A 14,324-nucleotide genomic window follows, 5' to 3' on the forward strand; every position below is an offset into this window, starting at 1 on the left:
TTACAATAAGTTAATCCAAACGGGCTCTAAAAAGCTTCAATTACTAAAGTATAATGTAAATTCAAAAATCATGAATTGTTCCTGGATTTTGCACAAAGTTAAAGAACCAATAATTTTTCTTGGATTCTATATTTAAAGGTTAAAAATTGTTGAAGTATAATGTGAATTCAAAAATCATGAACCGTTCTTAGATTTTTTCTGAATTTTATACTCGTAAAGGTTCAAAAACCAAGAATCGTTCATGGAGTTAGGATTTTGTACTAGTAAACGTTCAAAATTGCTGATTTTTGAAAATTACAGCATAGTTTACTGGAGTTTCATTTGTTAAAGTTCCGAACTCCAGTACCGATTCAAAAAATAACCAGAACTAATCTTGAAGAAAGCACTTGTCATCAAGTATTGGTAGTTGTACCCATGCTTAAACAGAGAAGAAATCGTGAAGTAAAGCAATACAGAGACAACAAAAAATGGAAAAAGATGGAAGTTCTATTACAACTCAGAAAGTAAATACTTATGGGTGAACTGGAAATGTAACAAGTAGAAAGGCGATTCAAGCCAACAGTGATCAACCTCCAGAACCACAGACAGATAGTTTTCAACTTCACAATGATTGGATAAATATAACACAAACAGGTTCTTTGTTGGAATGAGTTATGAACAGACTGCATACAAACATGAAATGCGGCGACTCCTTATTAGAGGAAGTTCTATTTGTCCATGATCCCTGGCTCTGAGAAACGTCATGCCTGGATCTCTCCTGTAGAAAGCATGAAAATAAGTAAGACGAAAGAGAGAAAGAAAGAGACTACTAGTAAGATTATACAATACTCCATATACTGTAGTACAATAAATGCCTAAACATACCAAAAAAGAAAAAAGAAAAAGATAGGTATTCTCTATTCCAAATCATGTCTGAATAATATTTCGAAGTAACAAACACAACAAAATGAATAATCATGGTGGCATTGTTGATCTGAAGGATACACAAACTTTGCCGTACGTAAGATTTACCGGACATTAGACTAAACAAAAGACATTATGTAGAGATAGATGCAGTTTCATGGAATCTTTAATAACAACGACAGCAGCTGGACATGAATGTAGTTGTGTAACTTCAATTCCATTGAAACTACAATGTATATTAAGAGAAAAAAATGAAAACTGACCCCTTCAGTATGTGGGCTCGTACTACTCAGCTTCAGGAGGGAATATGGTGAGCTTGAATTTGGTGCTATCCATTTTCTTGCGCTCTATTTCTCTAGCTGATTTGACTGCTCTACGTGTGTGCTCCAGATTCATCTCTTGAAGGCTAGGTACGCCAGCCAGCTCACATGGCACAGCCTGAAGCCTTTCACAACATATAAGAACAAGGTGCCTAAGTCTTGGGAAATGAAGTTCTGAAGCCTCCCAAATTTCCAACTCTGCCCTTTGAATCCACAAGACCTGGAGTTGACTAAAACCTCCTCTCTCCGGTCTCCAGGACTCTCCTGCAAATGCATTTTCTTTCAACTTAAGGACCTCAAGGCATTCCAACTGCCCCAATCTTTCCGCCTCACTCCAATCAAACCTTGTGTTTGACAAAGTTAGCTTCTTCAGTGTACGTAAAAATTTGAAGAATGATGGAGGAATGTGAAGTGTTTTACCCCAGGAATGAATATCATTCAACATTTTCAAATGTTCCAGGCACTTCAACTCTTCAAGATTGCACCATCCACCCTTACTAGTTCCAAGAAAATCAATCATTCGCCCTTGGATTTTCAGTTTTTTGAGATTACAAGCTTTTGCAAGTATATCTTTTGTGCAACTTTCCGGTGAAACCACAGAAAGTGTTTGTAGGCAAGAAGCTTTACCCTTTGGGTTATGAGGAGGAGATGGCAATTTGGCAGGAATGTTTGTGTGCAGATGCCTTAGCCGTAACATATTCCATATGTTTGCTTTTATGTCAAGGGTGGACTTCGACGTACTTGTATTGAGTATAAGAGTTTGTAAATTCCAAAATTTACCAAAGGATTTGGGAAGAGACTTAATGTCAGCTGAGATAGCAATATACCTCAAATGAAATAACCTATTAAAATCATCTTTGGAAAAAACAAAGTTGAAGGATTGAATGTCCAAGACCCGGATCAATGGAAAAGCTTTGGGGATGAGTTGGATGTCGTTACCAGACAACTCGATTTGCCTTTTTTCTGAGGAAAAACAGTAAAAAGATCTAACATGCTCTGCGAGCGGTTCTGCGGAGAGAAAATCATTCAAAGCAGAGGATTGAATACACAATCGACGAGAAGCAACTGGGTCTTGTATTGTAAGAATAGCCTGATCTGGTGTTGGACGTACTTCTTGAAAAAGCCATTTGCTACTAGCTTCCTCTTTGCAGAACTGATGCAACATGCCCTGAACACAACATGTTTTTACATTACCATCACAACTCTTCTGTAACGCTGTCACTAAATTTCTATTGACAAGGTTGTTCAAATAAATCTTTGCTGTCTCCTCAAGGGCTTGTGAACCATTGGGCTTGATTAAACCTTCAGCAAGCCATAGCCGAATCAATTTCCAAGCAGGAATACTAAAGGCTTGAGGAAAGACACCAAAATACAAGAAGCACGCTTGCATTTCTTCGGACAATAGAGTGTAACTTGTGTTTACAAATTTCAAGCAGCTTGAAGGATCTCCTCTATCCATAAGATGCTGCTCCACCTTTTTCTCAACTCTTTGCCAGTCACTTACTTTTGTGCAACGTAATAATGTTCCTGCAATTGTCAATATTGCAAGTGGTACTCCGCTACACTTTCGAGCTATGCTTTTTACAAATCCTTCCAACTCAACAGGACACCTTTCCTCACCAAAAATTATTCCATTCAACAACTCAAAACTTTCGTAATCACTCAGAAATTTCATATCATGAGGATTTTGACTGCAACACTTGGCCACTGATAAATCGCGAGTGGTCATCATGATACGGTGGCCTTTATTGTTTTTCGGAAAAACTGATACAAGAGAGTTCACAACTTGTGAGTCCCATACGTCGTCCAAGACAATAAGACATCTACCTCCTTTTGCAACAAAATCATGTATTATCTGAGCTAATTCATTCACATCCTTATCATGATAATCTTCGAGGCGTCTCATGAAGCAACGGAGAATTTTCAGAAAGATATCCTTCAAGTTGTATGATTGGCCAACATAAATCCAAATGACAAAGAAAAATTCATACAGGATTCGGGAATCATGATAGACTTTCATTGCCAGTGTGGTTTTGCCAAGCCCAAACATACCCACAATTGGGATAACATCTAGCTCATTTGTTCCTTCAACCAGTCGGTGGATCACTATGTTTGCTTCCTCATCCAAACCGACCACTTCGTTATTTCTGACCACTTCGTTATTTTCGAGCCAAGCATCCTTTTTAAGATGAAACAGATTTCATATAAATTACAGAGTTGAGAACCTACTTTTTTGAATAAAAACAAAACAAAAAGTCTTAATTTCGTATAAAGCTGCCTTAAGACAAAACTCTATGCAAATGTCAAATAATATACCAGAGATTAGCTGTCTATTTCTCACAGGTCTTTTAGAAAAGAATTAAAATTTTATATACACTGACATGTAAAGAATTTTTCACATATATGTGTCCAATTTTCTTATTCAAAAGTTGTCATATGAGTCCATTATATGTCCAGAAAGGTAAACAAAAAAGAATTCATTTCGTAATTGACTTTTGTGGCAAAATGTTTCTCATGAATGTCCAAAATCGAGAAATTAAATTAATGCAAAAAGGGAAATGTAAAACAAGTTTAACAATCATGTCAGCTATCACAGAGATAAAAAGCTGGATAGTTTACCCCATATGAAAGAAAGAATAACTTGTGGTTATGTGCAAGGGATGCCAGGATGATTTGTGGATAGCCTATTATTTCCAAGTAAAAAGCAGCAAAAAGTTTATCGAACGTAGATTAGTGCATACTCAAAAGGAAAAAAGGATTTGTGGTAAAAGTGAACTTATGTTGACAGACTTAGAGCCCGTTTGGCCAAGCTGCCAAAAATTACTTATTTTGAGAAGTGCTTTTGCTCAAAAATGCTTTTTAAAAAAGTATTTTTGAAAAATTACAGTTTGTGTTTGGCCAGTTCATTTGAGAAGTACTTTAATAAGCAAATTGTGTTTGAACAATCTTTTCAAAAAGTACTTTTGAGGGTCAAGTTACAAAAAAAGACAATACATATTCAATTTAGAAATAATATATTATTTAAAAGAGATAAATGAATTTAAATATTTATTATAAAAAAATAACTAATTTTTCTTTTAATTTAATTGGAGTATAAAATATAAAGTAATAATATATACTCCCTCCGTTCCAATTTATGTGAACCTGTTTGACTAGGCACAAAGTTTAAGAAAAAATAGAGACTTTTGAAATGTGTGGTCCTAAACAAGTCAAAAAGGGACCCAGAGTTTTTGTGTGGTTATAAAAGCTTCTCATTAAGGGTAGAATTGTAAGCTTAAGCTAAATTGTTTTCAAATTTAGAAAGGGGTCATTCTTTTTGGAACAGACAAAAAAAGAAATAGGTTCACATAAACTGGAACGGAAGGAGTATTACAGATTTTAATAAATGTAATAGTTATCCAAAGCAACAATATTAGGTATCCGGTATTACTTAGTGTTTACATTGATGATTTAAATATATCAAAATATAGTCATTCAGTATAAATTTAGAATCTACTTCATTAATCTATATCTATCTATATTATTATAAAAGCACGAATGTTTCACGCTAAATGTTAAGTGACAAAAAACATCCTTGAAATATTAATTGTCTTTTATGCCCTTTAAAAATAAACTATTTCCTTAAGAAAATAATTCAATACTGGATAAAATTGTAATATTTAGACTACTTTGAATTCAACTAAAATTCTGTCACCTTAAATTCAAAATTAGTCCGATCGAAATTGAGTATGATAAGTACTTCGAATTATATCACAAATACATCACTTAATTAACAATATCCATATCGCAGAAGAAGGCAATCCCTACCATTACCCATAAATTCAAGACAGCACTTCACAGACTTCTTTGTGGGAACTTGGCATACAACTTCTCTAAATCTACTCTAAGTTGATGCACGTGTTTCGATGAGTTACTTGGTTGCTGAGGAGTAGCAGTTATGTTGTCGAAGTTGAGATTTTTGTTAAAATTGGTTTTTAGATTTAAAAAAGTGGACTACGTATGGTTCCAATCGGATATTTGTTATTCTTAATTTTTTGAAAATCAACTGTTTCTTTTTCTTGATAATACTAGTCTTATGGTACGCGCTTCGCGCGTGTATCCTATATTCATGAATATACATTTTTTTTAAATCTCTCTATCTATCTTACATATCTATATAATATGTTAGTTGTATATTCATGAACATAGGATACAATTTAGTCCAGCGTAAAATCAGTATTTAAAAGGTAAAATGGCGAACGACATATATCCAAACAATAGGTTCTTACTTATTCTTTGTTGACTTTGTCGTTTTTAGTTTTCTTGTTCGTCATTATATTCAAATTCATTCTCTCATTTGAACTGATGATATAATAATTTTGATTGAATTTTTCAACCAAAATAGAAGACAATATATCTTAATATTCTCGATCATTCTTTGACTCAAAGAAAAATTATTAAAACGTGTGCGACTTAGTTCAGTGATACTCAATATTCACGATTGTTATTAGATCATGATAAATAATGAAACTGAATTTAAAATTTTGATTTTCTTCTTTGGATATGAATTTGAATAAAGATTTATTTACGCAATAGTAATAAGAAAAAATTTATATAAGTTAAAATTTTATTCAATTTTGAATTCCTAAATATTAGAACTTCCTCAGAATAATTCAAATAATTAAAGATTAAGAGCAAAATTTTAGTTAATTTTGAAGTTTTAATATTAGATATAATTAAATGATAATAATTATTATCTAACATAAAATATAATTTATGTGTTATCCATCATGAATGATTAAATAATTTATATTAAAAAATAGCAAATTTGTAATTCAGATTAAACTCTTTGTGCGCATATATAAAATTTGGATTAACACTACTAACATGATCCAAAAAGGTAATCAACAAAAAAAATAGATTTTGAAAATATATTTATGATTCATAGATGTTCAATCCTACAAAATTAAAAAGAAGACAAAAATTTGCAAAATTCGTTACAATTCCAAACATGTTTAAAACATGTAAACATGGAAGGATCAAATTTGAGGGCAGTAGCTACACGATTTAAATAAGGAAAAAAATATTTATAAGTAAAATTTTACTCAATTTAGATTCCTAAATATTAGGAGTTTCTAGATAGCTTAAATTAAGAAAGATTTAAAATAAATTTTCTTACTTTAAAGTCCTAAATATTAGGTAAATAATTAAATGACAATTACAATTTTGTCCAATATAAAGTCTAATTTTAAAGGGAAAAAAGGCAAACGACATTTCGCTAAAGGCTTTCGTGTTTTTAATATAGTATAGATATAGATTTGGTTTAATATCCCGGAGAAAAGTAAGAATATACCAGTGGGGAATAATGCTTTAGATAGATGAAAACAAAAACCCTTTGATTAGGGTCTAGCATAAAGCCATAAAAACTTATGCAGTGCTCTATACAATTAATACAACACCGTACCATAGATCAAGCATATATGAATATTCATAGATTTTGATGTCTGATTTAAAGTCTTAGAGCAGTTTTAAGCCATAGATCATATTCTTAAATCAGACAATTTAGCGCAAAACCATAGCGAAATCAAACTTAGAGATTTCGACTGAACATATTCCTCTTGCACTAAACCATAGATCATAATCCTCTTGCACTAAATTGGTTGATTTAAAGTCTTAGAGATTTTGACTCTCGAATTCAAAATACTCGTGCAAGGCACGAGCATAGAGACTAGTATTATTATAAAAACATGAATAATTTATGCTAAATGTTGAAGGACTAAAATATCCCCAAAAATATTGATCGATTTTTATGCCCTTAAATATTTGTATAATTTAAGGATCTAATTGTAATTACACATAATGATGGAATTCTTTTTTTGATTTAAACTATATATACGATGACCCTACAAAGTTGATCCTACTTGGATTAGAAAGGCATGTCCATAATTTCCTCTTTTTTTTTTTTTTTTTTTTATTTACGTAAGATGCCTAGCATATAATGAAATTGCATACATGGAACTTTAACATTTTTTTTGTATTTTGTGATTTGTTTTATTTTTTTGTATGATTTTGTTGTGATCGGACAAAAAATGAGCCATTATGTGCTGAATTTAGGAAGGAAAAAAGCTAAATAAAAAGCTTAAAGATTTGACTAAACCAACCATAATTAAATTATTCATCTTCAAAGCCTAAAAGCTTACATATAACCAATTATTTAGAATTCAAAGGTTCTTACATGCAGTAAAATTTATTATACATGTAATTGATGGAGTTTTATATCTTTAAAAAATTAAATCACCCTCTCAAATAAGTAATAGATGAGTTTTTTTATGTACAAGAAATTTAGTATATGTATAAGTCTTTCCGCGGTTTATAATAAAAACAACTAAAGATACATACTCCTACCTTTATAAGTCTTTCTAAAACCAGCCGTATATTCGATCGAAAACAAAGATAGAATAGATAGAAGCACGGTGAACTACACCAAGTAAGGGAGCAAGCACATGCCTTCTGACATCAATATGATGAATGAAAACAAATTAAAATTTATGCAGTTGGACTTCTACTACATTAATTTTTATGTCATAGTTCAACAAAATATGTTCTGAATATTAATGCGGTTAAAAATATTACTATTTCTTACACAAAGTTTCCATTAAATGACAATAATTCTATAAACGACGTGGCAACACACGTCTATAGAGACTAGTACAATATTAAAAGCACGAAGGCATTTAGCGAAATGTCGTTTGCCTCTTTTACCCTTTAAAAATAGAGTTAATATTGGACAAAATAGTCATTTGATTGTTTTCCTAATATTTAAACAAGTAATTTAATTATTTTCCTAATATTTAGGAATAATCATTTAACTATTTCCCTAATATTTAGGATTTGATTTAAAATTATATTATTTAATTCGAGTCCTTTTAATTACGTACTTATTAGGAAAGTTTTGACCATGTTGTACTCCTTTTAGGTTTAGGAGGGTTTCTTTTTTGCCAATAAAATTTTATCAAACTTTCGACTCCATTTAGATTTAGGAGTACTATTAACTCATTATTTTGAGCCATGAGTATTGTTTTTATTCTATGAACATTAAATATTATCAGTCCTTTCGTTAGATTAACATTGGACTACCTTTTGAGTTGTTTTTTCTTAATCCTTCTAATACAAACATCATATAAGTATGTAAAACTAAGAAGCTTTTATTTCAATGTCGAGCATCAAAGAAATTGATTAAAATTGTCAAGTTTGACACCAACTAAAATTTTATTTCTTATTTACCTTTTTTGAATTATTAGAAATTCCTAACATTTTCGACTTTAGAATTAATTATGATTTTTACTTTATGTATATATTGTCACTAATATTTAGAACTTTGAAATGATATAAAATTTTATTTATTAATTTTTTCTTTATTTTAGAAATTCAAATTTAATATCTAAAATTATACTTTATAATGTTATAGAATTATAGAACGGATAATCAAGTCATAATTAAGAACACAAATGACGTTCTATTTATGCATATGAAGCGAAGGAAATAAATCATAGAGATGAGTTTGAATGGATCAAATGTCTCATCTATCAACGCATATATTAGTTCCTCCATAATCAACTTAGAGCAACAAAAAAAAAGGTCTTGCTCCAAAGCATAGACCTGCACAAATCTTTTGTTTGGTCAAGCTTTAAAAAACAGCTAATTTTAAAAAGTACATTTGGCAAAATAATAGGAACATACTTTTAGAGAGCGACTGTTTGTAATTTGTTAAATTCATTTGAGAAGTGTTTTTTTAGTATATGATAAATATGTTATTGTATTTGGCCAATCTTTTCAAGAAATGTTTTTGAGTGCCATAAACGGAAATATGGAATGATGATTAAGGATTTCTATAAGATAATTTTTTTTTCTTTATTGATTTAGCTATATATAATTAATATTCATTAATTTTATGAGTTTAAACCATTATTTTATAACTCTAACATATAATATAATATTTATGTGATTATTTTTAAAAATAATTACTCATCAAGATGAAGTACACGCGCGTTGCGCGTAAAGTAAAACTAGTCCTGTATAAAACAAAGAGATCTCTTTATGGTGGAGAGACTATATTAAAGAAGAAAAGGAGAAGAGAATAAAAATACAATAGAAATAAAATAAATAAAAAGAAAGGGACGGTAGAAACAAAAAAGAGAAAAGAAAAAATAAATTTTTTGAAGGATAATTTGAAAAATATAAATTTATAGTAAGGACACTTTTGTCTTAAAAAATTTAATTTTCTTATTCTGCTTCTGCTTTTTTGGAAGAACCTAAAATTTGTAGCTTCTTCCCAGAAGCAGAAAAACTGCTTCTGCTGCTGCTCAAAAGCACTTCTCCATCTTGGCCAAACACATCAAATTTCTAAAAAAGTACTTTTTCTAATAAAAAAAGTACGTTTGGCCTCCCACAAGCTTGGCCTGTTTGGTCAAGCTTCTCCAAGCATTTTTTTAATTTTTTTTTTCAATGTTGAAGTGTTTGTCCAAGCTTTTAGAAGAAAAAAAGTGTTTTTGAGTAGAATCAGAAGCAGTTTTGGAGAAGCAAAAAAAATTAGCTTTTCTCCAGAAGCACTTTTGGAAAAAATACATTTAGTACTTTTTTACAGCTTGGCAAAACACCAATTGCTACTCAGAAGTGTTTTTCAAATTAATTAGCCAAACACAAACTTCTTCTCACCAAAGTACTTTTGAGAAAAAGCACTTCTCAAAATAAGCTAGCTAATTTTAAAAGTTTGGCCAAACATGCTAGTACGAGTGAGAGAAGATAAATGCTCCTTAATTGAGAAACATCTTGGTGTGTCTAGTATGAAGGAAAATGTTTTCTTAAAAATAAGTGATTTTCTTACTTATTTTTTTGATGTTTGGTTAGATTGCAGAAAATATTTTTAAAACATATATATTATTTAGGCAAAATACTACATAAGATGAAATGGATAAGGGCGAGGGATAGTGGTAACTCCGGGTCTAGGGACCGGAATAACAGTGGCGATGTTGGGGGTAGGGGCAGGGGGTGGTTATTAGAGTGGGGCTGAGGATGGGACGGTTGCAGCCTGTCGATATAAGTTCAATTTTACTACAATCCTTTTTTCTTTTGAGCTTTAGAGCCTGTTTGGAAAGCTACGTAGGAATTGGATTTGTGTGTAATTAGGTGTAATTACACAGTTTCGCATGTTTGTCTAGCCAAGTAATTACTTGGCCAACATGAAATTTGGTATAATTGAGAGCGTGTAATTACACTCTCTAATTCTCAAGGGAAAGGTGAAAATTTGTGGTAAGTAATTACAAGATAATGTAACTTTCTAATCTTTTTTTTAAAAAAATTTCTTTCAAATATATTAATTATTATTTTATTTACAATTTTTTTTTCATTTCTCTTATCTCAATATTTAACCTTCCAACGTGTTGCTTATGGTGTGCTTCCATATAAGTTTACAACTTCTCGTATTTTGCTTCTTCCTTTTCTATTTTTTTTAATTTTCTTAGTTGTTAAACATAATTTTATACTTTATTAGCTTTATTTTCTATTCATTAGTATAAATTAATCATTAAAAATACCTTCTAAACTCATATTTATCCTTTTGTTATTTAAAAAGTTCAGCAAATTATTAATTTCATATTTTACTCCTATGAGTTGGTAAAAATGTTAATTCATAATTGAAACTTTTAATAATTATCTAAATTTAAAATATTACTTATTTGAAAGATGGTGAAGATACCAATAATTCTTCCTGATATTAGTTATTAATTTATAGTTATTTAATATTTTATTTTTTAAAAAATATAGTTTAAATATCTGATTATAGATAATATCTATTGTTTCTTATACATACTTGTATTTATCACACATTAATGAGTTAGTAAAAAATTAAATCATTTTATAATTTTAATTTATTAATTTAAGCAGTACTATTATTTATTTATTTATTTATTAAAAAGATACTTATTACTTTTAAGATATTATTATTAATTTATAACTATTTAATATATTATTTAATATGTATCGATAGGTTAATCTAAAAAAAGTTTATCTAACTATGTAATTACACTTGTCCAACCAAACATGAAAATGACAAACATTGTAATTACGTTCTAGCAAACAAATAAGATATTGTAATTACTATACTATATAATTACCAGGGTTTGTAATTACAAACCCTAGTAATTAAACAGTCAGGTAATTACACATGACTTTCTAAACACTCCTACAGTTTTTTAATTGTAGGATCGAAAGGAATTCTCTCTTTGATGCGTATACAATGATATTTAATTGAGCACGAGATTTAGAAAAAGATGATTGACACATAATTTAGATATAGGCAATATATATCAAAAGTAGCCTTGCTATCTTGTGATCATCAAGAGGGATTGCTTTTTTTCCCAACAAAAGCCATATTGTTATAGGCAAAATTAAAATATTAAAAAAAAAGAATTCTCCAATATAAAAAGTGTCTTTTTTTTGTGAACAAACCAAAAAAGAAAGAGCATTATATTAAATGTAATGGAGAATACTAGGGGTGTACATATATCGGGTTGGTTCGGATTTTACAATTACCAAACCAAACTAATTGTGCCAGATTATTAAATCTAAAGACCAAACCAACCAATAAAACTCGGGTTTTTCACTCTCGGGTTTTCTCGGATTTTCGGATTTTTTCGGGTTTTTCCGATAAAATCTTCGTAGAACAAAACATATAAATTATGCACAAAATATTTCTTTAGTCCTAGTAAGATACAACTATATAAAATATTTTCCAAGAAAATAATACAAAATATGAGATATGTCATGGCATTATCCTAAAATATTCAACAATAAAATTATGTAATATAAATATTGCTAACTAAAAAGCCATAAATAATAAAAATAAACATAATCTAAGAGTACTAAGTCATGCTAAAATAAGTAGACTAATAAGGGAGTATTAAATACATTACTAAATGCTAAGGAAAAAATAAAAATAGGTTGTGCATTTTATCTAAATTATTGCAAAACAAAAAATAGATATTCAATACATTCTCGTTCGTAGTATTGAATTAAATTTCTTTTGTTAGCATTAGTATTCATTTAATTTTGGTTTGGGCTTTTGTTAGCACTATTTAATTTACTAATGTTAATGGCTATAAAACTTATTGGAACATTCAAAAGTTCTAAGTCCAACCTTGAAATAATACCTCAAAAAATAAAATTATGAAATCTTTTAAGAAATATTTATAAATTACATCACAATAAGTATATTTATATATTAAATATATCTAAAATTTCTATATATGTAATGTCGGGTTGGTTTGGTTTCGGTTTGACTTTCTTTAGTTAAAATCAAACCAAACCAATTATGGTCGTGTTTTTTTTTCCAACACCAAACCAAATCAAACCAACCTATAATTGGATTTTTTTCTCAGTTTGACTCGGATTATCGGGTTGGTACGGTTTGTCGGTTTCCTTTGTACACCCCCTAAGTACAACTATTCTAGCATTAGTATTATATACCATCTGTCCCAACTTATGTATACTTTTTCTTTTTAGTTTATTTCAAAAATAATATTATATTTAGAATAATTTAACTTTAAACTTTTCATTTACCCTTAACAACATATTTATAACTATACATATTGACTTGTTATAAACCACACATTTTAAAAAGTCCGTTTTTCATCGAGTAAATTGTAATTCGATATTTTTTTTATCTTTGTTGAAATTTGGTATATGCTTGTGCCTGATAAAATAAAATGCCATGGAAGAAGATCGCAGGATCGGAGGGTTTAAGGCATACCTGCGGTTCGACAGAGGGACCGTCTTTTCTAGGCAGAACGTCACGCGCCTCACGGCGCATATCTTCAATCAGGACTCGCTTAGCGTCGGGATGATTTTTGCCATGAATAAATCGATTAATCCTATCAAGGATGCTGTCGATCTTGCTTGAAAGATCCTGGACTCTATCGCCGCGGTCAAAGTCCAAGCATTTTATTCCGAAGAGATTTTTCTCTTGCTGCAGCTTCGCCTGAAGCAGGAATTCATCAATCTCATCCTCAATTTCATATACTATACTTCGAATGACCTTCTCCAAGTTTTTAAGCCGCTTGCTGTCGCTTTCTTTTTTAGAAATTATACCCCCGACGGAGTCTTGTAGCCTTTCAACTTGTTCCAGCAAACGTTGAAACTCTTCCTTTACTGCACCTGTTATTAGCTTTACCTCTTCGTTAATTAACAGCTGCAATTTCTCCACCAGAGAACTCACCACTGTAGCTGCCATCGATCTCTCTTAATTTCTTAGCCATGATTTCTTCACTTTGCCATATGATTTCTTCACTTTCCCATATGTATCTATATAAATAAAAAGGAGATTATTTCAAGTTAATTCTTTACTCTGAATTATTTAGCCTAGTCTTTCTATATTCTTAGAACACGCTTCATGTGCCACCTAACATTTTATTAACTCTAATGACAGCTGGTAACCCACAAAATTAAAATAGAGTAAATTACACTAAACCCGAGGTAATATGAGATATAGCCTCTGTATTTTCAAATCCTACAAATTATAATAATTGTTATAAAACTAAAGAGAGGGATTCATATATTATTCAATTTCAAACTATGTACATAGTGAATTGAAATTTCTTCTATTTATAGAAGAAAGGAAGCAACTGTGAGGCTTTTCAGGAAGCAGCTGCGAGGCTTTTTTTGAGCTGCTTGTAAGTTGTCTGCATGGGCTACTTGCAACCTGCCAGTTTAATAAAAAGTTGTTGCAAATCATTTCATTGAGTTGTTTGTAACCTGCCTGCATCAGCTGTTTGTAGATAAACTTCAATGGAGTACTAAAGGGATAATCTTCTTCAAAAAAATTATCTATAGCGGAGTATTAAATGAACATTCACAATGTAATTATTTTCATAACACTTCCCCTTGGATGGTCATTAAAAGATATTGTGTCTCGTTAAAACCTTACTAGGAAAAATCTCGTGGGAAAAATTCTTAGTCAAGGAAAAAGAGTACACTAATAATATACATTGCAAGTTGCCTCATTAAAAATCTTACGAGGAAAAACCTAGTAGGAGAAAACCTAAGCAACGGAAAAAGAGTACAATGCAT

At 30.4% G+C, this 14,324-nt stretch overlaps 1 protein-coding gene across 1 annotated transcript; it reads right to left on the bottom strand.

The window, feature by feature from the left end:
• Window positions 1-373: 373 nt before the first annotated feature.
• On the bottom strand, window positions 374-13,553 carry LOC107777341 (putative late blight resistance protein homolog R1A-3). Its single transcript, XM_016597339.2, has 3 exons — window positions 13,009-13,553; window positions 1,167-3,402; window positions 374-757 (listed from the first exon to the last, which is right to left on the bottom strand). Exons 1-2 carry the CDS (start codon window positions 13,486-13,488, stop codon window positions 1,189-1,191), a joined length of 2,694 nt encoding a protein of 897 aa, XP_016452825.1. The 5' UTR covers window positions 13,489-13,553; the 3' UTR covers window positions 374-757; window positions 1,167-1,188.
• Between the last annotated feature and the right edge of the window lie 771 nt (window positions 13,554-14,324).

The sequence above is a fragment of the Nicotiana tabacum genome, chromosome 16, assembly GCF_000715075.1.
Source record: "Nicotiana tabacum cultivar K326 chromosome 16, ASM71507v2, whole genome shotgun sequence".
In the NCBI taxonomy this organism is placed as follows: Eukaryota; Viridiplantae; Streptophyta; class Magnoliopsida; order Solanales; family Solanaceae; genus Nicotiana; species Nicotiana tabacum.